The sequence below is a fragment of the Dasypus novemcinctus genome, chromosome 21 (assembly GCF_030445035.2).
Source record: "Dasypus novemcinctus isolate mDasNov1 chromosome 21, mDasNov1.1.hap2, whole genome shotgun sequence".
Taxonomy (NCBI): domain Eukaryota; kingdom Metazoa; phylum Chordata; class Mammalia; order Cingulata; family Dasypodidae; genus Dasypus; species Dasypus novemcinctus.
The window spans coordinates 34,495,050-34,522,560 of NC_080693.1; the positions used below are offsets into that span (position 1 = coordinate 34,495,050).

General features: G+C 42.0%; 1 protein-coding gene across 3 annotated transcripts in view; it reads left to right on the plus strand.

The window, feature by feature from the left end:
- The window catches only part of SSH2 (slingshot protein phosphatase 2), a 312,427-nt gene extending 285,475 nt beyond the window's left edge, over positions 1-26,952 (plus strand). For all 3 annotated transcript variants that reach the window (XM_004454370.3, XM_004454372.3, XM_004454371.3), the window contains 4 exons: positions 3,374-3,520; positions 7,340-7,540; positions 16,988-17,822; positions 19,989-26,952. In XM_004454370.3, the coding sequence (XP_004454427.2) occupies positions 3,374-3,520; positions 7,340-7,540; positions 16,988-17,822; positions 19,989-22,088 (3,283 nt within the window). In that variant the 3' untranslated portion in view covers positions 22,089-26,952. The remainder of the gene's footprint in view (positions 1-3,373; positions 3,521-7,339; positions 7,541-16,987; positions 17,823-19,988) is intronic.
- Positions 26,953-27,511: the final 559 nt, after the last annotated feature.

Sequence of the window (27,511 nt, forward strand, 5' to 3'; positions counted from 1 at the left end):
GGGAACCACAGATAAATATGACTTTGTCCCTATCCTTTTATAGTAAGACCAAGTAAGTTATGAATGTCAAATGGACAAGCTTCTGAAATTGAACAGGAAGACTTATCTTACATTAAGAAATATGCCCCTAATCAGCATGGTTATTGATACTTAATTGTAGCTATTGAAACCACGTGAACATTCAGCAAGCAAAAAGCCACTAGTCTTATTTATAAATTACTTCTTAGCAGTTGCCTACTAAATTTCCAACTGAATTTCGCTTAGGGAATCCTAATAAGAGAACAGAAAATCATCTGAATTTCCACACTAACTCTTCATCGTGGGTAGATAAGAGGAGCTGAGACTCAGAGGTGTAGTGATGGCTGCCACACTGGTTATTAGCTGCCTGTTTTCTCAGCTACAAGTCAGTCTTCTGCTTATCTTTACCATAATGAGATGCATACTCTCCGCTTTTTCCCCCAGAAGAAAGGTATTTCATAATTCCTAAATTGAATTTGAAGCAGGACTTAAGCCAAATGATTATGCAAAGAATTCTAAGGGAAAAAAAAAATATGGTTGCTTAATTTAAGATAAGAAAATAAATAGAATTTGGAAATTTTAAATTGTTAAGCATTGAGTTTAGAGTTCTTGAAGGTGGAGACTATATCGTAGTCTTGTGTGTAACATTTCTCCACAGCTCAGAGCTTTAGACCAAGAGGGTGCTCAGTAAATGTGGATGAATGATAGATAAATTGACACTATGTGAGGGCTGTGAGTTGCCTAATGGCAGATAAGAAGGGGAGGAAATCAGTTAGTAAACTGGGCTGGGAATTCAGAGACCTAGTTTCTAATCCTGTATCTACCTTTTGCCGTCTTTAGGCTGGAGAGCATAAGCCTAGATGAGTGGTTTTCTGATTAGGATCCTTGAAGTCTTCCTCAAGAATGACGATTCCTGATTCGACCAGAATGATTAGCATATTTTAGCTGTTTTATCTATAGGAGTTCTGCCTGAGGTTTCTTTGGAGATGTGGCAAAGAGAGGTTCCAGAGCTTTTGAAAAGGAAAGTTTTGACCACTTCCTAGGTATAGTCAGGCTTTAAAAAATTTGTCATTCTGGGAAACATGCACCCAGGTGCAATGTTTAGTAATGAAATCTAAGGTTTGATATAGCACTGCTTGCCAAATGCAGTAAGTTACATCATACATACATAAACTCTGACTTTATAACATAACCCCAGCTGGAGATGAGACCCATCCATTTTAATCCTTATTATAAGGCTAAATTATAAAACAAAATTGTATCTAGTTATTTTGAGAGACAGTACAATTTGATGCTCAGGCGTTTATTTAAACTTTCCTCTTGTTTCTTAAAATTCAGTGATTCTTAAATTTCAGTACATAACAAATTACAGTTCAGAGATCTGTACACAAAACCGTGTGTTTTGTGTGTCCCCTGTGGATGACTTAGAGATTTTCAAGTGTAATTTTTAAAATAGAGCCTTTTTAACCCAGTTCTACTGACTTTAGAACATACCCCCAAGTACTACTCCATATAGAGTCACTTAGTGCTGAGGTGACAAAGAAGTTTAAGGATTGCCAATTCCAATTGATAGTGGCCTCCCAGAGCTCTGTAATGAAAAAGACTGGGGAGCCCTGTCCTGCCTCCAGAAAAAAAGTATCCCTGTCTATTACTGAGGTATGGGATGGAGGGGTCATTTTTATTGTAAACGCAATTAGAAAAATGTACTTGCCCTTTTTTTCTAACAGTTTTATTGAGATATAATTCATACACCATTTAGTTCACCCATTTTCAGTGTACAATTCACTGGTTCTTAATATATTCACAAAGTTGTGCAACCATCACAATCATTTTAGGCCATTTTCATCACCCCAGAAAGAAAGCCCATACCCTTTAGCAGTCACTCCCTAATTCCCCCAGCTCTAGGGAATCATTAATCTCCTTTGTCTTCAGAATTGACTATGCTGGACATTTCATATAAGTAGAATCAATACATGGTCTTTTGAGACTGGCTTCTTTCATTCAGCAAAATGTGTTCAGGATCCATCCATGCTGTAGAATATATCAGTACTTCATTCCTGTTTATTGCCAAATATTCCGTTATATGGATATACCTCATTTTATTTGCCCACTCATCAGTTAATGTACATTTGGGTTGTATCCAGTTTTTTACTACTATGAATAATGGTGATATGAACATTTGCTTACAAGTTTGGGTTTTTTGTTTTTTTTTGGTGGACACATGTCTTCATTTCTCTTGGGTATAAACCTAGGAGTGGAATTGTTGGGTCATATAGGAACTCTGTGTTTAACATTTTGGGGAACTGCCAGACTGTTTTCCAATGCAGCTGCACCACTTTACATCCTCATCATATGCTTACTTTTTACATTTTAAAAAATCCTTTCTAGTAATGGGCTTTGATGCTAACTTAGAACAGTATTCAAATCATGTCCCAGAAAAATTTTGGCCACCTGACCTTAACCCCACATGTTGGTTAGATATGTCTTTTTTGCAGTCATTCCTTTGAATCATAGAGTAGATATGTAGACTTCCACACGTGGTTCTGAGAAGGAAGTAGCTTCTGCAGAGACATGATTGAGTCCTTGTCATGTTGTTGGAATAATCTCCAATGATGTCTAAGTCCACATGTCACTTAGAAAAGATAACTCACTGATGAATTAAACCCAAACATTTGAGATTCTGCCATGAAAGAGCAGAAGAAAGCTTTGGTACAGAAACCTTTTTCTGCAAGCATCTTGTTATGGGAGAATCCTCAGACCCATCCACTGCCATAGCAGCCAGGAACGCTGTCAGGTAGAGTTAAAGGGTTTTAAGACCAACTTTTCTCTGACCCTGGCCTCATTTACCTTTGTGTACTTTGGAGAGAGTAAAAGAACATAGTCTGAAAATCTGGCATTTAGAAAGGTAGGAGAAAACATTTTACCTTTTCGGTTCTCCCCACCCTCCTTGGGGTACCTGTCAGTAATGTGATTTTATATAAACAACTTCCAAGGTACAAATTAAAAGTATGGACCTCAGGTTGATTCTTTGGGCTAAAATCGGAGGCATATTTTCAAGAGACTATCAAGGACACGATTGAGTAACTATACATAAGCTAAAATGGAATTTATATGTTTAACTTGGCAAAGAGCTGTTAGCTCAATAACTCCCTGGTGCCCAGATATGGCCAGGACCCTGCTTTATATTGTAGTTTATATTAAATAAGTATATCCTCTTAGTTTTTTAACTTTCTGCATTATTCTGGCATTTAATTTCAGCCTAGGGAGTAAGCAAATTTTAAATAAGGAAAACAGTGCTGGGAATTGGATTTAGTCTGAGTAGCAGAGCACATAATCTCCCTTGGTTTCCTCACAGGGTGCGGTATATCTTGAATGTCACTCGAGAGATAGATAACTTCTTCCCAGGAGTTTTTGAGTATCATAACATCCGGGTATATGATGAAGAGGCAACGGATCTCCTGGCCTACTGGAATGACACTTACAAATTCATCTCTAAAGCAAAGTGAGTAATTGTCCCACACACAAATTCTGACCTCCATTCCTCATGCACCACACATGGCTGGGGTCTATGGGCTCTAAATAACCTGCTGATGGTACTCAGAAAAAAGGAAGTAAAGAGTAGAGGAACCGAGACTTTTAAATCCAAGGGAAAAGAAGGCTAGTGGCTTAATACTTTTCCTTTAAGTAAATAAAACCCCTGGAAGAAGGTGACCCCCTTCATGTTGACTAATTCCACTGAGCACAAAATTAGAGGAAATAGACGTAAGCTACAGCAAAATAGAAATGAGAGAAGGAAGAAATTCTTAAGTTACCAATGGAAAGATTTGAAAGTTACATAATAGGAATTATTCCAGATTGCCTTCCTAAGTCCTAGATAGTCCTATTATGTCTTCTCTAAAGTCAAGGAGAGGAAAGCGGACTTGGCCCAGTGGTTAGGGCGTCCGCCTACCACATGGGAGGTCCGCGGTTCAAACCCCGGGCCTCCTTGACCCGTGTGGAGCTGGCCCACGTGCAGTGCTCATGCGCGCAAGGAGTGCCCTGCCACGCAGGGGTGTCCCCTGTGTAAGGGAGCCCCACACGCAGGGAGTGACCCCCGGTGGGGAGAGCCGCCCAGCGCGAAAGGAGAGCTGACTCAACAAGATGACGCAGCAAAAGGAGACACAGATTCCTGTGCCGCTGACAATAACAGAAGCAGACAAAAGTACATGCAGCAAATAGACACAGAGAACAGACAACTGGGTGGGGGGGATAAATTGATAAATAAAATCTTTTAAAAAAATAAATAAAGTCAAGGAGAGAGACTAAGTAAGCTTTAGAACTGTTTTCCCATTCTTTTATTTTTATGATACTCTAAATGGTTAAATTTTTCTCGGGCCTTTCTGTCATCCTAAAATTAATTGATCCTTTTAGTGTTAACTCCTTAGTATTAATTTAGTATTTAGTAGTAATTAGTATTAATATATCAACATTGCAGTTTTTAAAAGTCCCTTGGGATTTCCTTGATAATCCTGTTTATTCCTTCACTGGAATTAACCATAAAGGAGCATGTTGACCACACGTTCCCTGAAGGACAGACCACATTCAGACTACCCCTGGCAGATGAGAAGTGCTTCTGTTTTTAAGGTCCTCCTTCAAGAATGATTCTAACCTCTCTTAAGAGGTGGTCTTCATGGTCAGAAAATTCTTCCTCTTAGTTACCCTGAATCCCTCATGCTCTAGCCTGAGCCCCATTCCTTCAGTCTCTAGCCAGACTTGAAAGAGCATTTATATTCTTGAAGCCTATCATTAAATTACTCCCAAGAATAATACCATTCACGATATGCTTACTATGTGCCAGGCAATTCACATGCATTCTCTCACGTAATCTTCTCCAAACCTGGGGAGCCGAATGCTGTCGTCCTCCTGTATAGATATAGGACATAATGTTCAGATGAGGTTCAGAGAGGTTAAGTAACAAGCATTGATGAAAGAACACGAACCAGATCATGTCGCACTTAGAGCTCATCAAGTAAACACAAATAGTCTCGTTCCCTGAGAAAAGGGACTTGAAAAGGCTAGGCAAGTTGTCAGTGTCTCAGCCTTGTTGGCGAGGGTTCAAGATGAGGGCCTAGTCCCAGTGAAAAGAAAAGCTAATTTCAGCACAGCTGTGGCTAGGATGAGACCGGTGAAATGAGGTGTCCAGGGCACAGCATTTAAGGAGAGACTCACTCTCATGTACTGATCTGTACTTGCATGAGCCTGAGAGTGAGTTCCTCCTTAAATGCTGTGCCCTGAATCCCTTATGTGCCTTGACTAATCAGGGCCCTGAATTCCAGACCCTTACTTCCAGGTGGGTTTAGGATTCTAATGTGATTCCAGGCTTAATCTGGACAATCCACAGTCTAGGGAAAGACTGAACCTGAAAGGTAAAAGTGGGCTACATGAGAACTAGCTTCAGAGCCTTCATTACATGAGTTAGAAACCTTTCGCTGAAAAGCCCAGTTCAAAATATGCCGAAGGGATGTTTTCATGGTAATGGATTTCATAATTGTATTTTTACTTTGGGTTGTCCAAACTTGAGCTCCTTCCATGCCTATAGGCATAGACTTGAAATTTGATACATTAGAATAATCATAACTTGATTGAAAAATATAGCACCCATGCCTAAACTTCTGAGTCACTGGGCATTGGCTTCCTAACTGTAGTCTACATGAAAACCCAGTGGTGCCAGAAGCAAAAAAAAAGCCCTAGTCATTTGAGATAATCTAAGCATTCAGAGGCACACATACACCCCAAACTTAGAATACCAAAATATTACATCTAATTGACAGGTAGAAGTTTAGTCTTCTCTTCCCTTTGAGACTGTATCACTTGTTCCAGACCATTCTCTGCATTCTTGTAGTTTATCTGGCATTTTGGCATTTGACTTTATACCTCCTTGTGTGGGTAGTTAACTCATTCATGTGTCTGCCTCCCCAGCAGAGGGATTATAAGCTTCTGGAAGGAAGTTTCTGTATCATGATACAGTGAGTAAGTGAAGAAATAGAAGATTTCCCCTGTTATGCTGATATGTACATTTTTTTGACTATTAGCCAGTTGGGAAGGATTCCAGAGCCCAAGTATACTAGTGATAGTAGTAACAGTTCTTTTTTCCAGGTTTAAAATGTTCCTAGTTAAGCAACTGGCAGCTTAAACTAATCAGCACATCCATAAGTTTGCTCATAATTGCAGTAAATAGAAGGCTTACTGGCCACCAGACACTGTGTTATTAGCAGTGCATTTACATTCAAGGTAATAAGCTCTAGTGTGTTCAGATTGAGGGGTTTTGTTTTAGTTTTTGTTCAGGGGATAGCTTTGTTTTCTTTTTCTTCTACCTCATTTAAAACAAAAAAACCAGGCAGTTCTCATTACTTATGCCCTGATCACTGAGAAAGCCACATGGTGATCACACATTCACATCCAACTCCACCAATCGTGTAGCCAGCTCCTCAAGAGGATACAGGTTGTGGTATCATGAAAAGTAATATCCAGGGGGTGCAGATGTAGCTCAAGTGGTTGAGCTCCTGCTTCTCATTTACAAGGCCCCAGATTTGGTTCTTGGTACCTCCTAAAAACAAAAACAAAAACAAAAAACTCTCATTGGGGAGCGGATGTAGCTCAGTGGTGGAGCACCTGCTTCCCATGTACAAGGTACTGAGCTCAATCCCTGGTACCTCCTTTAAAGAAAAGTAATATCTAGTACTAGATATGGGTACAGGGGAGGATTAGTTTTAGTTAGCTTGTGCTTTCCTCTAGGGGACAGAGCCCTTACTGGAACTTGAACTGGAAGCAATCCAGAATGTTTGAATAAATTAGATGAATCAAGGCCACAACTTTAACTCTAGAGTGCCAGCCATGAAACATGCCTCTGGGTCTATAAGAGGACTGGCCTTCACCGCACTGGTCTCTAAATTGAAAATGCTCTCTCAACACCCTTTGACCAGCTGTCATTGCACTTACCATGTTGAATTATAAATGGTCTTTTTCTCCCACTGGATTCTACTTAGGGGAAAAACTGTGTAACTTAGCTTTACATCCCAGCACCTTGCACATTGTCATGATAAATGTTTGCTGAATGAATTAAAGAGGTTTGACATTAACCTTGAATATTGTTTAAGAGTACACTAGAACTGCCTGACCTCCCTGCACATTTGATTGTAGATGTATATGACTGTATCAAAGTATTGCATAGCAAGAAAATAGAAGGGCAGGACAGGAGACTTGGGAATATTTAGAACCCCAACTTCTGTAATGATTCACTATTGTGTTTTCCTCTCTTCTTTACCTTGATCCCCTAAACCAGGAAACATGGCTCTAAATGCCTTGTACACTGCAAGATGGGGGTAAGTCGTTCAGCTTCCACCGTGATTGCCTATGCAATGAAGGAATATGGCTGGAATCTGGACCGAGCCTATGACTACGTTAAGGAAAGACGAACAGTAACCAAGCCCAACCCCAGCTTCATGAGACAACTGGAAGAGTACCAGGGGATCTTGCTGGCAAGGTGAGTCCTTCAGTGATATTCTTAGATTCTCCCTCCTTCTTTAAGGCTCCTTAAGGCAAGGTGAAATGTCCTTCTCAGCAGCTAGTTTTCAGCCTATTGGACCTGGTGCTTTTAAGACACTGGCTTATTTCTCTTTAAAGTCAATTTTTTTAAAAAAAGCATAAGCATTTTAGATAAGTATGGAAGATTACACATTCAATCTTCCAGGTAGATATAATTTAACTAAATGGTGGAATACTATTTCCTTTATTTCAGATTTCAGTTCAAACTAGGTGCAGATTTTATTGAACACTTCTCAACATCTTATAAGGCCAGATGCAGCTTCCTTATCATTTAGACTTGGCTAAAGTTCTTAAAAAGTTTTGGGCCATTCTTTAAAACAAAAAAAGTACCTGCTACTTTGGGCTTTTTTTCCCCTTTACTTCTGAGCTTCACTCTGCCCTTTCAGGTATTTTTCGTCATGTGACAAATCAAAATTGGGATGTATTCAACCCATTTGACTTATGAAGGTGTATTCCCCAGAAACAGCTTTTTTGTTGCTTGCCTTTTAAAAATCTTTTTATCCTACTTTTTATATAAACTTTGTAAAATGTACCAAATTACAAAGGGAAACCATTATTTATAAACTCAATACCCACAAACAAACATTAACATAACCTGCCAGGTTTCACATTGATTTTTATTTTTAGATATTTCTTCACAAAAATTGTTCTACATCCTAATCTCCATGCAATACTGGCTCTTGAATATCTTCCTGTATCAGTAGGAATCAGCTATGTTCAAAAATGATTTGTTAATTGGTTATAAAAATGAGTAATTCATTTCACTACACTGTTTTGTTTTTTTTTAATGTACCGGGGCTGGGGATTAAACCTGGAACCTTCTATGTGGGAAGCCAGTGCTCAACTGTTGAGCCACATTGGCTTCTCTGAGTTGGTTTTTTTTTTCATTTGTTTCCTTGTTGTTTGCTTTTTAGTTTTTAGGAGGCACCAGGGATTGAACCTGGGACCTCCCATGTGGGAAGCAGGTGCTCAACTGCTTGAGCTACATCTGCCCTCTCACTATATTGATTTTTTTTTTTTTTTTTTAGGTACTGGGGCCGGGATTAAACCTAGGACTTTGTATGTGGTATGCCAGCACTCAACCACCTGAGCTATACCAACTCCCTGATTTTTATCCCTTTGGTTGTGAAAACCACCTTCATCCACTCTTGAGAACAAGATTCATATACTAAACTGAATTTAAGGCTCAGTTTCTTAAAGTGCCACATGCTGAAATTCTCTGGAGTATTAGATTTTCCTTTGTTTTTTCCATGTAGTCCTGTTCTAGATGGTTTTGTTAGGGCAGAGGCACAGCTGCCTAGAAGCAGTTGGAGCTAGTGCCAGGTTTTGACTCCAGTGAGTCTTATGACTTGTTTTTGACTCTTGAATCTGGGCTGTGTTTCCCTTGAACAAAATGCTCAACTGCTTTCCAGACTATCCAGGCAAAGGGAACACCCTCCTACCCCCAAAGTATTTATGAAAATGTGGCCACAGTATAGCATTGTGGTTTCCACTAAAAAAAAAAAAAACCTCCCTTTTACTCAGTACTTGGCATGATTTCATTTGCACTGTTCGTAGGAGGCTGGGAAGATACTCAAGCCTCTTCTGCTTAAGAAGAATTTATACGTCTTTGAGGCCAGATATTAATGGCATTTTTAGATTAGATCAGAAGGTAGGACACAGCAGTTCTTTTTGGCACAAGAAAGACAAATCTGAGGGTTTGACGAGACAAAAATATTGTATATTACCAGACACGCATGACAGATGTTAGGCAATGTCCTCACGTGACCTGTTGAGAGGAAAGATACTATATGTCCTGCCAATTTCAGTATTTATTCTGGAATCCCAGACTACTGCAAGCTGTTGGGTTGGGTTTTTGTGTGGGCTTTGTTTGTTTGTTTTTTTTTGTTGTTTTTTAGCAGATGTGGTTTTTCTTAGATGTTAAAGGAATTTCAGGGAAATCTTAGCTGAGGATAAGAAGGGCAGCATAAACCCAGAAATTATCCTTCCTGTCCATTTCCCTTTCCTTCTCCATTCCATCCTGCCTTCCCGGACTTGATTCATGGAGGGAGGAGCAGGCCCTGAGGAGTAAGAAAAACACAGAATTTTAGTCAGTAGGTCTGGTTTCCATTTCCTTATTAACCCATTGCTGCAGCCTTGAGTAAGTTACTTCTCATTTCTGATCCTTACCCGACCCCATCTGTAAAATGGCAATCAAGAGACTTAATTCACAGGGTTACTGTGAATAGAAATGTGTATAAATGTATATTATGTCCTTTTAAGGGTTTTTCAGATGTAAGTGATTCTTATCTTCTTTTATGCACACATATGCAGGTATCATTTATTTCTGCCTCCTTGACATCAGTCACCACCTCCCACCACCCACAGATAGAGTAACTACATTAGAAACTAGAATAGAAAGTGTTCCTGGAATTCCTGTATTACAAAGTTTCCTGGCTTTTAAGAATGAGAATCTAATGTTAGGGATATCACTTAGGCTGCTTTTGGCTGCAAGTAATAGAATACCTCCATTAGTTGGGATCTCAACAAGAGAGGATTGCATCCAGCATCCAGGTGGAATCTGAGCCTCCTCTTGACATAAAGGTGCAATGGACACAACCAATCCAGTGCCCACATAGAAGAGGTGGCATTGGATTGGGAAAAGTGGACATAATGGACAAAGGGTATGGGGAAAGGCAGGAAGAGATGAGAGGTGGAGGCGTCTTCGGGACATGGAGCTGCCCTGGATGGTGCTTCAGAGGTAATCACCGGACATTGTAAATCCTCACAGGGCCTACATGATGGAATAAAGGAGAGTATGGGCCATGATGTGAACCAATGTATATGAGGTGCAGAGGTGCCCAAAGATGTACTTACCAAATCCAAGGGATGTGTCATGATGATGGGAACGAGTGTTGTTGGGGGGGGGGAGTGGGGGGGTGGGGGGGTGGGGTTGAATGGGACCTCACATATATATTTTTAATGTAATATTATTACAAAGTCAATAAAAAATAAAAAAATTTAAAAAAAAAAAAAAAGAATTACATGGCATGTTTGGTGTAGGATTGCTTAAGGAGAGTTTAGTAAAGGGACTGTTTGCACACGTGTGGGGTCATCACAGAATCACAAGTGACTAGTATCAACAGAGCAGTTATCACTTCAAAGCCCAAAGAGGAGAGAGAACACTTAACTAGAACCTGGAAGGAGAGTCCTATAGAGAACAGCACCTTCAAAGAAGAGCTGTCACCTCATGCAAGGGTGAAAGCCAGCCTGAGGTGACCCCATGGGGAAGGAGTTACGGGAGTAAATTACTCACTCTTCTCCCTCCAGTCTCTTGCTGGGGCTCCCTATTAGCCAGTCTAAGTGGAAGTCAGAAGACAAGGAAGCCTGTTGATGTGCTCCAGATATATCAGCCTCCAGGGCAGACAGCAGGGTGGAAAAGGTAAAGAATGGGTCTGGAAGGGCAGAGGATATCTGGCACAGCACTCAGCTACAACTAATTTTAAAATGTAGAGCATTTATCATCTCTTGCAACAAGAAGCACAGAGGTAGGCTTTAATATCTCAGTGATGTAATCAGGGACTTTGGTGTTTTTCATCTTTCTGTTTTACCTTATTTAGTTAATGACTCAGCCCTTGAGCTTATCTCATGATTGCCAGATACCTGCCACATGTATATACTTCTATATGTAAATTCCACAGTTATCTGGCTGAAGAAAGGGGTATTTCAGTTAGGAAGAAGACCTTTCCCAGAAGCTCTCCAGAAGAGTTCCCTTCAGGGCCCATTGGGCAGGATTGGGCCATATGCCTAAAACCAATCACCAGCAAAGGAAATAGAATTTCCAAGACTGGTAAAAACTAGTTTGTGTTCATCCGCTAGTGCTAAAGTGCCACATTCCCTGAACCCATGAGACAATGAACACCCAAACCAAAATAGGCCTGTGCCAGTAAGGAAAAGGAGAGGGGAGTGTTTGCTGGGTATACAGCCATTAGGGTCTACAGACTGTTGTGGGTTGTCAAGAAATTTGGCACTCATAGGCTACCTGCCAAGTTATCTCCCAGGTGAACTGGGCCCAGCAGATCCTTTCCCAGCCCCAGAGTGCTGCTTCAGGATCTGCCTGCTCAGGAGAGCACAGAAAGAGAAGCCCCAGGCTCCTGTGACTACCTGAAGTTCTACCAAGCCTTGCAGCTTACATGACCACGAGAGAAAAGACCTTTTTTAAAAATCCCACTCAATTTGTTTGCAAAGAAATCCCATTTATTGTCCAGTTGCTCAGATTGTATATATCCTACCTTTTCCCAGGAGGCATGTGATGGATTTCCAAGTAGTGATGATCCTAGCATTCTATAGCCCGTGGCTATCCAGAGTGGCCCTGGGTACCTTCCTTGAGGTAGCAGCTCTTTGTCTGAGGATTTTGGCTTAGTGTTTTGACCTTTGTTAGAAGAGTGTACCAAAGTGACACCAGACTCATAGTGATTTATGAATTGGTTATTGTCTCTTAATCAGAGTGTGATGGTGTGGTCCAAACAGTGACAGCCCCTCTGAAAAATAAGGGACTTTTTGCATCTTTCAACATGTCATTAAGACCCTGGGGAAAGCTAATATTTAATATTCCCATTTAGACCTAAAAAAGAAGGGTATAACATAGCCATTGATAGTGTTCATATATCTGATGTTATTTTTTCCTGTTTTTACAGCTGGAGGCTGGGAATGAGGCAGGAAGAAGGGGGGAAGGGAGTGTGTGTGTGTGTATGTGTGTATGGGTGCGTGTGTGTTTCTGGAACTCTCCAATGAACTGCCAGCAGCCCTGTTTGTTATTCTGTCCTCTATCATGCAGGTATCTGGCAGATTTATGTTCCATTAGACAGGCTCAGATTTCAGGCAGACCATTTGCAAGCTGGACCGTGTTCTTTGGTATCAGGTTCTAGTGTACAGGGGATAAAGAAGAAAAACTGGGTGGTGGCTAGGAAGAGTTCATGCCACATGTCTTCGTAGATGTCACTTTTTATTCTTTGAACATCCCTGTCACCAGGGCTAGAGGAGGCAGACCTGTCTTTTACCCCAGTTTTGCTGATGGGGACGTTGAGGTCTTGTTATCTTGTGTACCAGTGGTCAGCCAGCATCAGGGAGCCCAAGAGTAAGGGGACATGGATTCCTGATCAGGTGACAGCTAAGCCAATAGAGGTTTAAAGGTTTTTCTTAATAGATTTTCAGTGAAATAAACTTAAGCATATAGTACATGCACAGCACATAGAAAATGCTCAATTTTTTTCCTCTTCCTTGTCCCCCATTTCTACAGGCTGCCTCATACCCTAAGAAGTAGTCAAAAACTCTACAATTTTTTAACATAAAATATTTTTAATAAAAAATAACTATATCATCCTCCAAACAGGTTAGTGAGAGTTTTTACAAACCTCTTTAATATCTGTTTTAATAAAGTCAGCTAGATTCTCATATTTGCTCCTGATCCAATCTGCTGTGATATTACATACCAAATAACTTCTGAAAACTCCAGTGTACAGTTGTGAGAGAATGAGAATGAAAGTAAATAATATGTTAGTATATTATTAAAATCGTTTTGACCTCACAGAAGATCCCTTTAAAGTGTTTTGGGAACCCTCGGGGGTCCCTGGTTCCATTTTGCGAGCTACTATACTATACTACCTTTTTTATTTAACAGTCCAATTTTACTGTAACTCACATTCCATTTTTACCAGTATTTTCTTCTATATAATTTTATCAGAGTTGATGCTTTGCTAAGCATATAAGAAAGAAAGCAAGTAGAGGAAAGAAAATGCATCTTCATTTAAATTTCCTTCTTTTTCATTTACTAAGTAAAAGGCCAAACTTTTACCCAGCCCAGTCTCACATGTGTCTGTGTGTTTAAGTGAGTCCAGATTCAGGTCAGAGACCACTCAAGGGGGAGAAGAACCTGAGACTTGGTTGCATCATCTGGGCCACAGACCAAGTCTGAAGTTCTTTGCTGGCATCTTGTTTACTTGCTGCCTGCCTGGAATAGGTAGGGGTGTCGACTGGATTTAAAATTAACAGCTTAAAATAATAGATATGATATAATGTCTTACATCTAGCCGTAACAGTAATGTAGTATTAGAAAAAGCCTCCTTGAAAGACAGTTTGGTTTTACCAAGTAAAATTGATGATGCAAACAGACCCTATGACTTAGCACTTAAGAACAAAAGCATGTGGTAGCAATATAAAGAAAAGAATGAGAAGAATAAACTTGAGGATGGAGGTGACCTCTGAGGGGAGAGAAGAAGTGGTGAGATCAGAATGCTTTAGAGAGCTGCCCACCACTCTCCCACTAGGTCCTACTGCAAAAATGAAAATGAGGGATCACCAGGCCCATCTTTGGATTGGGGATTTTTCTTTCTCTTACAACTAGGTATCAGTTGAATTCTAGAAGGCTGACCCACTATTTTCTGATGAATGTCTCCCCTCAGGAAGAGAAAGGAAATTCCCCCTGAGCAGTCCAGCTGTGATGTCAGTGCCTTCCTCTGACACATGGGCTGCTGTGCCTATTAGCATAGCTTGAGTCTCTCATTCCCTCCTGATTAGTGATTTGCAGGCAGCTTTAAAAAGTCAGACTTTGGAGCATTCTTGGGGTCATGAAAACATCCCATTTGTCGATTAATAAGATAAGCGATTAGAAGGTTGAGAAGAGCAGAGCCCCTGAGACTTCTTCCCCAGTCACTTGAATCACAGGAATTGTCCCATCGTGATGGGTGAGTGATGTTGGTGCTGGTTTGAACATTCTCACAGTGAGGGATAGAAATTGGAGAGCACAGTCATAGAGGCAGGAAACAAGGGTGTCAGGCTATAACAGAAGAAACTTTAAAAGAAAGTACCTTGGCAGTTCTCCAGTAGATCATAATGTACAACTTAGGCTCCGCCCATGCGAGCAGCCTGCCTGCCCCTTCCCACAGCCACTCACTGTGGGATGTGCGATATGTTGTCTCCTCCTAGGGGTGGGTAGAGTTCATGCAGCTTGGAAAGGGTGAAAGCCCCACCTTACATCCAGCTGTTTGATTTACAGCTTATCTTCATAATCAGACTGACCTGCTCCCTACTTGGGAATGCACCCCTATGCTGCTCAGGCCTGCGTGAGAGAGCTCCACCCAGGCAGCAGGCAGCAGGCAGGCCGAGGGAGCTGAGAGCAGGTGCAGAGTTAGAACAAACATTAATGCAGGCGCATGACTAGGCAAAGACTCACAGGCAGCAGAGGCGGGTGTGGCCCTGAGCCCAGGAGCAAGTTGTTGTTTTGGCCGCTTCCCATTCCACTTGTAAATCATGGAGACCATACAGCCAAACACCACACTTAGTGACTTGCTCCCTGTAACCCTCTTTTTTCTTATTTATTAGATAAGCCGTGGGTTTACAGAATAATCACACAAAAAGTAGAGTTACTATGTATCCCCTCATCACACACACACTTTTCCCTATTATTAACACTTTGCATTAATGTGGTACCTTTGTGACAAGTGATGAAACAATATCATTGTAATTATACTATTAACTATCGTCCATATTAGTGTTCACTCCTTGTATTGTCCAGTTCTGTTTTTTTTAATTGTAGTAACCCAAAACTTCCTGTTTTAACCACTTTCAAATATACAATTTAGTGGTGTTGACATCACTGCCATCCATTACCAAAACTTTTCCTTCACCCCAAACAGAAACTCTGTGCCAATTAAGCATTAACTCCCCTTTCCCCACCCCCACCCCACCCCTGGTAACCTCTATTCTAGTTTCTAGCTCTGAATTTGCATATTCTAATCATTTCTTGTAAGTGAGATCTTAAATTATTTGTCCTTTTGTGTCTGGCTTATTAATATTTCACTCAACATGATGTCTTCAAGGTTTACCTAATTGTCACATATATTGGAACTTCATTCCTTTTTGCTACTGAGTGATACTCCATTGCATGGATTATACAACATTTTGGCTTATCCATTTATCTGTTAATGGACACTTGGGCTGATTCCATGTTTTGACAGTTGTAAATAATGCCACTATGAACATCAGTGTGAAAAATATCTGTTCATGTCCATGTTTTCAATTCTTTGGGGTACATACCTAGAAGTGAAATTGCAAGTCATATGGTAACTCTGTACTTACCTTGCTAAGAAGCACCAAACTGTCTTCCACATTTTATATTCCCACCAACAGTGGATGACTGTTCCCATTTCTCCATATCTTCTCAAACACTTGTATTTTGTTTTGGCTTTAGGTTATTTTTTCTGATTATAAGATTAAGCATGCCCATTATTTTAAAAATTCAAAAACCACAGAGATCCAGAGTATAGAAAATAAAAGCCCCTGGTATTTCTGCCTTCCCCAAAAGAACCACTGTTACAAATCTGATGTTCTTACAAATTTTTTTATTTATTCTAGCATGGGAACTGATCATTCCAAATGTTCTCAGCAACTTTTTCACTTAATAGTATATCTTGGGCATTATTCACTAAAATATCTGACTGTTTTTAACAGCCTTATAGCATATAGTTGTGTGGACTGCAATTTAAATAAGTTCCCTCTTTTTTGTCTGATTTTTTAACTTTTACAGTGTTATAGTAAATATCCTTATATGCATATCTTCAGTCTCCGTGCATTTATAGTAGTATTTCTCCAAGAAAAATTCTTACAGGAAGAATTCTTGGTTAAGTGGTTAAATTTTTGATAGCTAAAGCCAGGTTGTTCTCTTAAAAGTTCTATAATTCACTCTCCTACCAACAGGGTATGAGAGGGCTTGTTTTGGTCACGCCATCATCAATACTGGCTATTACCAATCATTTTAACTCCTGTCAGTCTGATGGATAGAAAGTAAGATCTCATGTTAATTTGTTTTTGTTGTGGTGGTTTTTTGCTATTAGTTAAATTGGGCATTTTTTTCTTTTTTCTTTTTTTTTTTTAAGATTTACTTATTTATTTATTTCTCCTCTTCCTCTGCCCCATTGTTGGTGCTTGCTGTCTGCTCTCTGTGTTTGTTCATTGTGTGCTCATCTTCTTGTTTTTAGGAGGCACCAGAAACTGAACCCAGGACCTCCCATGTGGGAGGGAGGCACCCAATTGCTTGAGCCACCTCTGCTCCCTGTTTGTTGTGTCTCTCATTTTGTTTCCTTGTTGGATCAGCTTGTTGTCTTGCTTGTCTTTAGGAGGTAGTGGGAACTGAACCCGGGACCTTCCTTATGGTAGGTGGGTGCCCAACTGCTTGAGCCACATCTGGTTCCCTGGGCATTTTTTCAAATGCTTATTGCCTGGTTCCACTGGACATTAACAAAGCATTTTACAGGTTAGCATTTAAGTTTATCTGGAAACAGTTTGCTGGGAAGGTATTGGTTGTTTTCACAAAGAAGAGTAAGGTGTTTCCTGTATGTCTCATCCACAGCAAACAGCGACATAACAAGCTCTGGAGATCTCATTCAGATAGTGACCTCTCAGACCACCATGAACCCATCTGCAAACCGGGGCTAGAACTCAACAAGAAGGAGATCACCACCTCAGCAGACCAGATTGCTGAGGTAAAGACTATGGAGAACCACCCACCCATACCTCCTGTCTTTGTGGAACATGTGGTACCACAAGATGCATTTCAGAAAGGCCTGTGTACCAAAGAAAGAATGATCTGCTTGGAGTTTACTTCTAGGGAATGTCATGCTGGGCAGATTGAAGATGAATTGAACCTAAATGACATCAATGGATGCTCATCAGGGTGTTGTCTGAATGAATCAAAATTCTCTCTTGACAACTGCCATGCAGCCAAAGCCTTAATCCAACCTGGACAGGCCCCAGAAATGGCCAACAAGTTCCCAGGCTTAACAGTGGAAGATTTGGAGACAGACGCACTGAAAGCAGACATGAACGTCCACTTACTGCCTATGGAGGAATTGACATCTCGACTGAAAGACCTCCCCATGTCCCCTGACCCTGAGTCACCAAGCCCCCAACTCAGTTGCCAGGCTGACGTCTCAGATTTCAGTACAGATCGCATTGATTTTTTCAGCGCCTTAGAGAAGTTTGTAGAGCTCTCTCAAGAAACCCGGTCCCGATCTTTTTCACACTCAAGGATAGAGGAAGTGGGTGGCGGAAGGAGTGAGAGCTGTCGACTTTCAGTGGTAGAAATAGCCCCTTCCGAAGTGACAGCCGATGACCAGAGAAGCAGCTCTTTAAGTAATACTCCCCATGCTTCTGAAGAATCTTCAATGGATGAGGAACAGTCAAAGGTAAGAATTATCCTTTATAGTTCTCTAGGATAAAATGTTTGGCTTCTGCTATGTTCCTTTACTTTTGATATTGCAAAAGGTTTAGGAAGGCAGTATGGGAGGGACAATCTGATATATTTTCCTTGAAACCTTAGGATTTAAATATGTTTAAAATCAGGTGCCTTTTGAGTAATTTCTTTCCAGACTTTTGGTGTCATTGAAAGCCCTTCTTAGAGGGGATAAGGGAAATGGATTAGCCAAAACGAATATCCTGGCTGAACAAGGAGAAGTTTTCCTTCCTTGGACTCTGGAGTTCAGATCAAATGTCACCAATAATGAAGTGCCAGGTTTTCAGATGCTGCCTCAGTGAGACCTGTCTCTCTGAGGAGATGAATTTGTTTGAGCAATTCTTTTTGCCTCAGAAAATTCAGACACTAGATGTGTAAATAACTGTTGGAATTATAACTGATTCCCCATGCTGAGTTCTTGCTATTAATGTTGCTGAATTGTTCCTCATTTTAGACCGACTGGTGCTCAAGAATTGAGGGTTGATTTGGGAACATGATTTGAGAGGAAACAGAATCCTAAAATCCTTCTCAGGGCCATATGAGTACTTGCAAGCCATCTTAGACTAGGGGAAGAATTACCATATACCATTCATTCTAAGACTGACACTCATTCTCATGTTGGCATTTCTGAAATGGGGATGTATCTTACAAACAAACAATGGTATCTTCGATCAGTACAGTATGATAGTTGGGAAGTAAATGGTGACAGATTTACTCTCACATAACCAAGCTTCACTTAACAATTTTAGCAGGCCTGAGTAGATTCTTGACATCTCCTAATGTAGGTCTGCTTAAATTTACCACCTTGTCCATTCCCCATCTGTTCTCTTCTTGACTGCCCCAGAGCAATTCTTGCCTCTACTTCTGTTTTTGCCCTTCCCCAAAGTCTCTGCCTCTGTTTCTTTTCTACTGGAAATTAAGAATGCTTGAGATCTCCTTTGGACCAATAAGCATAGCAGCACTGACAGAAATAGCCCTTCTGCAAAGACTCCAGTCATATGAGTACTCTCCCCGTGGCCTGTGCCTGCAGCGGACCTGCTGTGGCTTCTCTCCCAGTCTTGGCAAGTCTGCCTATGCCTGATGTCCCAGCAAATTTCCCCCAAAGGCATGACTGACCTTGTTAGTTTGTACTAGCTCTGGCTCTCTTTTGAAGGAGAAAGACCAGAAAAAATACTGTACTTTGAAAGCTTATAAAAACATTTAACAGAAGTAGATTTACAGTCTTAGTGACAACGTTTTAAGAGATGTCCAAAGGATTTTGAATTTCTTTTTTTTTTTCTTTTTCTTTTTTTTTCTTTTTAATTGTGGGGCCTGGTTTTGCATTGGCCAATTTTCTTTGACCTTGTTCTAAATCCATCTGGGAATTTGTAACTGATGGAACAATAAAATGTCAGAGAGTCACTGTTTCTAAGTTTGCTATGACATGTGGCCACATAAGCCAAGTAAACCTTTCCCAGAAAGAACCATGTGAGACTCAGGGACTGTTTGGTCAGATGCAGAGTGCATTCTCCCTGCCCTCTATGCACAGGGGGTGCTGCTGCTAGGAGAAGCAAGAGAGGATGTGTGTGAAAGCTGGGAAGACAAGAGAAGAGGGCAGTGTTGTGTCTCCGAGTCAGATAGACATTAGATGGTAGCCTTGTCTATCCTGCCCTAAGAATGGACATAGGAGGTGGCTCCTGAGCCAATGAAGGGCACTTCCCCACTTGCATTAGACTAGGCTCAAACTGGAAGTTGGTAGGCCAGAAAAAAAAGTTTCATTTGTCCCCATGTGACCTGAATCCTAGAGGACTGTGGTCTTAGGAAAATAAGGATCATGGGAGCCTGCAAGGCTGTTTGCCATTCATTTTGGATTGGAATCATGCTTGAGTAAATGGAACAAAAAGTTCAGCAGACAGTGAAATAACCTGGTAACTAATTTTTTTGTCTCTAGCCTTGATGTATCTTTTTTTTTTTCTTCTACCACAAAACAGGTGGTCAGAGTACAGGCCCGGGCATTCCCTGATTTGTGTCCTCGTGGCCAAATAGGTTCTCCTGGATAAAAGGATTAGTGAGCAGAAAATCTGGCATCTTAAATTTGTCTGCAATTCTCCATAACCATCTCACTACTTTCTCTTCTTAGGCAATCTCAGAACTGGTCAGCCCAGACATCCTCATGCAGTCTCACTCAGAAAATGTAATTTCAGTCAAAGAAATCATCACAGAGATTGAGTCCATCAGTCAAGGAGTCGGACAGGGACAGAGTCAACTGAAAGGAGACATCCTCTTCAATCCATGCCATACACCAAATAAGAACACCGTCAGCGAGCTGCCCCTTGAGCGGGCCCAGACCCCAGAGAACAAACCTGGAAATCTGGAGCAGAATGAGGGTAGCTATACAGCCCAGCCTGAACAAGCCAAAGACTCAGAGAGGTGGGACCCACAGAGCTGTCTAACCACACTCTCAGCCACAGCAGACTTGGAAGAAGAGGAACCATCCGAGGAGGAACAAGAGCTCCGTGGCCCAGAGATGCACTCAGGGGCCAAGTGGTGCCCTGGGTCAGTGAGACGAGCCACCTTAGAGTTTGAAGAGCGCTTGCGGCAGGAGCAAGAGCACCTTGGTGCTGCCCCTGCATGTACTTCACTGTCCACTCGCAAGAATTCAAAGAATGATTCTTCTGTGGCAGACCTAGTACCAAAAAGTAAAATCGATGAAGGCACCCTGGAATGTTTAGTTGTCCCCAAGGAATCACAGATGAACAAGGGCAAAGGGAAGTGCAGTGAAGCTGAGGCTAGCTCACTACCCCATTGTGAGCAGAAAGCCATTGTTCCAGCATCCGAGCTGCTGGAATCTCACCCCTTGGCAGCTCTTCAGGACTGTCCAGGGCCAGATCCTGGAGCAAAGCAAGAAGGAGCCCTAAAGGAACAGAGGACTGAGGCTTCATGCCAGGGGTGTGAGACACAGGCAGTCCCTCTTCCCCTCCCCAAGAGAATAGAAATCATCGAGTATACCCACACACTCAAGTCACCTGATCACCCTGGGCTAGAGGGTGAAATAGCTACCACTGAAGAGAGTGGGGAGCAAGGGCTGAGGAAGGTGAAAGTGGAAAAGTCCATCACTGTGCTCTGTGCACTGGATGAGAATTTGAACAGGACTCAGGGCCCTGACCAGGTTTCTCTGCTTCCCCACATGCTACCTCTGCCTCATTGTTCCTCTCCTGAGCACGACAGACCCACTGGCCTGACCTCCACCCTGCGCAGCCCTCAAGGCAGGGGCAACAGCCCATCGACACCCCTAAAGACAACAGCGCCTTTTGTCAGTTGCACAACCCACGTACCATCTGCCAACTTGGATTACCTGCATCCCCAGACCGTGGTTCAGCTGGAAGGCTTTACAGAGCAAAGCAGTACCACAGATACTGAGTCCTCAGCAGAGCAGGTTAGCTGGGAGGAAAGTCAGGAGGGTCTCCTCTCCATTGGCAATGACGTACCACACAGGGGCTCCCACTTAAGTAATGAAGACCTAAGTTTAATTAGCAAACTTGATGACAATATTAGGGAGTTACAGGAAAAACAAGACCCATCATATATAGCCTGTCAACTCCCACATAGCTCTAGTAGTGACAATATAAAGGGTCTCAGCCACAGCCCCGGTGTGGTGAAGGAACGTGCTAAAGAAATCGAGTCCCGAGTGATTTGCCAGACAGGACTCACCAAACCATCTCAAATGAGGCGTTCAGCTTCCCTTGCCAAGTTAGGTTACTTGGACCTCTGTAAAGACTGTTTACCAGAGAGGGAGCCTGGCTTCTCTAAACACCCTCATCTCAAACTGCTTCAGCCCTTCATCAGGACAGACTCAGGCATGCACACCATGGAGGCCCAGAAGCCCCCAGAAAACCTAGGTGCCCCCCAGGACCCAGAGCCCACTGTGTATTTTGTGGAGCAACTCAAAACAACAGAGCGTATCGCGCAGAGCAAGCCAGTGGAGAGGCCCCTTGTGCAGTATGCCAAAGAGTTCGGTTATAGTCAGCAGTGTTTGCTCCCCAGGGCAGAACCTGGATTGACTAGTGCTGAAGGAGGCCTTCCGTTGCTGCCCACCCAGGGACTGCTAGAGAGGGCAGGCCCAGCTCCAGGGCTGGCTGTGGCACCCCGTCAGCAACATGGCAGAACTCATCCCCTTAGGAGACTTAAAAAGTCAAATGATAAAAAACGGACAACCAACCCCTTCTATAATACCATGTGATTCTGAGCCTACACATGTGACTTTTGAAAAGAAATGTTTGTAAAAGGGGCAGGTGTAATATGTAAGGAACATGCACTTTATTGGTTAATTTTTTAATGTTTTGGTCATTTTACTGTTCCTGGCGCATGCAGGGTTTGGCTTTTGTGGTTTTTTAAATTTGTTTTCCTGTGTTTGTGTGTGTGAGAGAGAAAGAGATTTGGACGACAAGACCATTTTATCATATTTTTATTTTTTAAAATTCAAACCTCAAAAAAGAAATCTCATTTTTAAAGAACACATTTATCAAAAGCAGATTACTGTTTTTCAATCAACCCTACCTATTCTTCACTTCGCCCTCTGAGAAAAGTCATGCTTGCTTGACTGAGGGAAGGAAGCAGATGAGGAGGGTAGAGATAAAGTTGGAAATTGGAAATGCTCCCCAGGGCCTTTGTGATGATGGTTTCGTTCCCAGACCTGAGGCATTGGATGGGCTGCAAGGCCGCTAGCTGGGCATCTGATGACTCTCAGCCATGGGCTCCAGCCCGCTGGAGTTCCTGAAAGGGCTGGTTCTGCTTTGCTTTAAAACGGGGTCTTCCAGAATCCATTTCTGCTGGTATTCCACAGTGTATCCTTACAGAAAGGCCTAACAGTGGCTGGCTTTATAAATTTACGAAACAAATAGTTGGGGTTTTCTTCCCCAAGCAAATTATTTTTGAAATTACATTAAAAGCGAACCCCAAATGAAATCCAGGTCATCTGTAGAGGAAAGCTTGACCAGCGGGGAGGAGGTCAAGGTAGGCATGGAGATACCACCACTCAGTAATTTCTGGGATGGTGGGATCCACATAGATGTGCATCCCAGCCCTCCCTGCCAGGAAAAGTGCTCTGCAGAGAACTCCCATCCAAAAGACAGTAGTGACAAGTTTGAAAAACAGCAATCAAAAGTCAGTGTGTTCTTGTAAAATGAATTCATCTGTAGGGGTTGACCCTTCCATTACTTGAATAGCTCTGTGGGCCTTCTGAGTTCAATGCCGTATTTTTCCCAATTTATTTTCCTACCCCATGTTATTTCTCCAGTGTTGCCTATGGTTTTTTGTTGTTGTTGTTGTTGTTTTAATTTCATAGATATTTGAATTGTTACATTACAAATGTATAGCCTCCAATGAATGCAAAGTTTTCTATATCATCACTGTTAACACTTGACATAAGTTGTTGTGTTGTTGTTGTTTTCCCTCTTCTGGAAGGTTTGTCATTTCTCAAGTTTATACACAGTATTTATGTACATAATGTCACTTTCTTACAGTGTTTTGTTGTTGATGTTGTAGGGTCTTTTTGATTTATTCTTTTTAAGAAGGAGTAAAGCTGCAACTGGAAAACACACAAAGACACCACAAAAATAAAGCTGATGGGTGTTGGTAGGAATCTGCACAGTATATTGATGGTGTTTTTAATTGTTTAAATGGAGACTTCTAATTGCCAGCTCCTGCCAAATTGTGTGTTAGTTAACTTGCTCCTCAGAGAAACCCCTTAAAGGCTCCCTTTAGATCACAGTTTGTGTGAAGGCTGATTTATCTGAGACTGAAATTCCAGAAAGATGGTTGCCGGTAGCTGAAACGGCAGCCAGGGAGTATATATAGGAGTGTCACTGCTGCCCAGGGTGGGAGCTCCCAGTGGAGGCCGAGAGGTAGGGGGAAGGCTCTGACCCTTGGCAGGTGCCTGGTAATGACTCCATTTAGGATGCTGTTGCTCCGCTGCTGTTGTGGAGATCATTAGCACAGGAGCACCTGCCAGAAACAAGCCTATTTCAACTTCTTGCATAAACCATATTTAGCCTGGAATGAAACACCCTCTGAAGCTCATCAAAACTGAAGAGGTTTGCAAATTTGCTTCCTGTTTGCTTTAAGATTGATCAAGTACAGACTGAGACTGAGGTTTTGGTTAGTCACAGCACTAAGAGGAAAAGGTAGATGCAGACACTGTCAAGGTGATGTCAAAGGCCAGAGTTTGGTTGGGGCAGGCAGTAGGGTGCCCCATAGGAGGGAGAAAAGGTGGGCTGAGGCCACTCTTAGGTGCTCAGGAGAAGCTGTGAATCTAGTTGGCATATGGAAGCTGTGCTTGGGACCGATGTCACTGCCAGCAGGCAAGTTGAGCTAAAAATGTCTCTATAATGTAGTAATTACGTGTTACCATGCTGTCCCTAAATAGTTCCCTTAAATGTTCAAATGTATCATCCACACAGCTTTGTGATTCCTGGATATTTTAATATGTTGTTGTAAAATGTTTTTTTTAGGTGGTATGTACTAGAGTGAGGATGCCTGCAAGACAGGGTTTTTAATTTCCAGGACCCATCTTATTCAAGCATTCACCCTCATTAGGATGGGGAAAGGAGAGGAAATTGGAGTGGGAGGAAGAGGATTTGCTGGAGGAAAAAAGAGTAGTGTCTATTCATGTTAACCCCTGGCAATGGTGACATCCCACACAGTAAGAAGTAGCAGCACTGCCCTCTCTTCTCCCTGAGCACTGTGTATGCGCATGCTCACTGCAGTAAAGAACAGCCTGGGGAGGAAGCTGTCTAATGCTGTGAAAAAAGTTTAAGAGTAGAGAAAACAGTCTTGCTCAGCCTTCCTTTTTGTTTTTATTAGATTTTTTTTTTTTTACCATTTAATTTACCTGCCTAAATAAACACCCTCTATACAGTGTCTATAATTTAACCATGTCAAGGGGTTTTGCCAGCCCTCTCAAATTCCCCAGCCAGGTTCTTGTTTTATGTACACGGCTGAGCAATGTCCAGGGGAAGTGCATAATGAGCCGTCAAAGACTTTTCAGACTTTCTTCTCTTCAAACTTTCTGATTTTCCCTTTTTTGTTTGTGGAAAACCCAGACCTGAAACAGCAGGTTTGGTACATAACAGACCTGAGGAGGAAAAGCCGGTGCCTCTCTTTATCTTTATTTTGAAAACCACCATCATGTGGCCCTCAGTTATTCTGGAGGGGTATGTTTGTGTGCTCATGTAAATGTACATGCTAACATTTTGGTGGATGGGGTAAAACTTCCAAGAGCACACAAATTTTGAGCTATAATCTGGGATGGTTACCACGTCAGTAAAGCAGGAGAGAAGCCCCAAGTCTGTCTTGATTTTTTTTTTTTTTTTTTTTTTTGGTTGCCTTTCACATTATAAAAGTTTGGGATCATTCCTAGCATCTCAGCCTCTTCAGGCCCTTTTTACCCAGTATTTTCCTGGTTCTGTACCTTTATCCCAACTGGTATTTCCAGTTTCTCATTTTGAGGGACTACTATGCACTCCAAGGACAGCCTGTGGATACCAGACCAGGCTCTGAGTCCCCCTCCTGTTCATGAGTCCCAGACTTGACCCCGTTGGGTAGACCTGAAGCTGCTTTTCTGAGACAGAGCAGCTCAGACATCTTCACCTCATCCACCTGAGGGTTTCAGTTCTGAAGTGATCTAGACTGGTTTGTTTATGTTTTTGTAGGGGTTTTTTCTTTTCTTTTTTAAGAAAGTATTATGCAAAAAGGGTCACTTTTAAGGGCATTTTTAAAAATTTTAAGGCCATTATTTGGCTTTTTGAACACCTGCTTGTGGGTACTTTGTTTACATTGTGAATATTAAAACTTGCATCATCAGCTTCTTGGCCACTCGGTCTCCTTCGTCTCCAGGTACCCAGCCCTGGCTGTCCTGTGAGTCCTCGCACATCGTAGTGCCATATTGGTCAGCCTCATGGATAAGTGGGTCATACCTGGAGCTGACTTCGGTCTGCATCCTGCACTCCTGTCCAACAGTCTGTATGGAAAATAGTTGTCATTTCTTCAGTGACAGTGTGTCTTACAGTGATGGCTGTAATGGTGAATGGCTAGTATCATTATGATTTCATTTTGTTTTGCTTTTGATGGTAGACTGTTTAAGCACCAGTCCAACTTAAAAGCATCTTGGACTTTGTTTTCCCTTCCAAACTAAATGTAAGACCAAGGCACGCACTAGACAGAAGCATGATTTGCTGCCTCATTTCATCTGACACCCGTGTTAGGAAAAGGTCTGCCACCAAAGCAGGAAGCTGCACAGTCCTAACCCTTTTACCAGGACCTGGGGTCCCTTGATGCCATGGAGAGCCATTGCAAGGTGCTTCTGTACTCTTCCAGCCTGGAAGTGAAGAGTGACTGGGCCTGGCTTCTGCTATGAAATGAGAACCAGCCTCATTTTCTCAGTGCCCCAGAGGTCTAAGACAGGATTTCTAAACTGGAATCACCGATCATTGGCTTGAAGCGCCCCCAAAAGGAATATGACTGGTGCTGCCACCTGTGTCTCACCATGGTGGTGGCAGCATGCCATCTGTATCACATGCAGAGCTGATAACCAGGGCCTGACTCAACCAGCTCATGACCCCATCTGAAAACTGGGTAACTGGCCCTGAAATGTTTCCCAGTCAGTAAGCCTACAGGGAATTGCTTGGTTTTACTGTTTTGTTGGGTTTTAGTTTGCTTGACATAGCTTAAGGTGCCTTTTCTTTTTTCTTTCTACTTTGTTTTGTAGGACTTGTTCTGAATGTGGAAAATAAGTCCAGAAGATTCTCCCACTGACTGTTACCTTTGCCCTAGGCCACCCCACACTTCTATGCTCACATTTTATTAAATAAAGCAGGTGCTCCCTGGAATCTCTGGGAACTTTTCGAGGCATTTGAAGTAGATGTAAAGAGTGGTCTCATCTCCTTCCTTCTTCTTCCTGGTGGTTGGGATGTTCCACTTGTATCATAGATTTTTTTTTATTATTATTACTGATGTGCTCCGCTGTTTTTAAATGTGAACTTGTGCGCAAATGTGCAGATTCAATGTTCTTGTTACAGATTGAATAAATTTTTATTTTGAAGATGAAACATGTGTCCTTGATAAGTGCAACCAAAGAAGGGGTTTCCTGGAGAAGGTTGGAATGGATGGGAAAGGGGATAACTCAAACACGGAAGAGTTCTCATGGACTGCTTCCCTACTCAGCTCACCCTTAACAGATAGGTGAACTCTGGAGAAAAATAATTCTGTACCTTCCACAAAAGAAAAAAACTGGATAAGAGACAGAATCACTAAAAAGTATTTCAGACAGTGTGGCTGCAGTCAGATGACCAAGCTGGGAACTTGCCTGGCAAGGAGGCTCTTGCCAAAGCCACCACCTGAATGTTAGGAGAATGAATAAGCAAAGGGACCAAAATTCCTCTGCCATCTGTCGTGCAGAGTGACTGGTCTGGGACAGCTGCTGTGACCTGCCCAACAGGGACTGGATCTGGGTGGGTGACCTCTCTGGACATTGGTGAGGTAGACCTCACAGGCTTTCGGCTCACTGAAAGTTTTCTAAAACTGAGGCATGGCTTTCCAAAGGAGTAAAAGCTTTCATCTCCATTAGAAGAGAAACATTTGATGACAGTGGTGCAGAAGGGAGTTGGA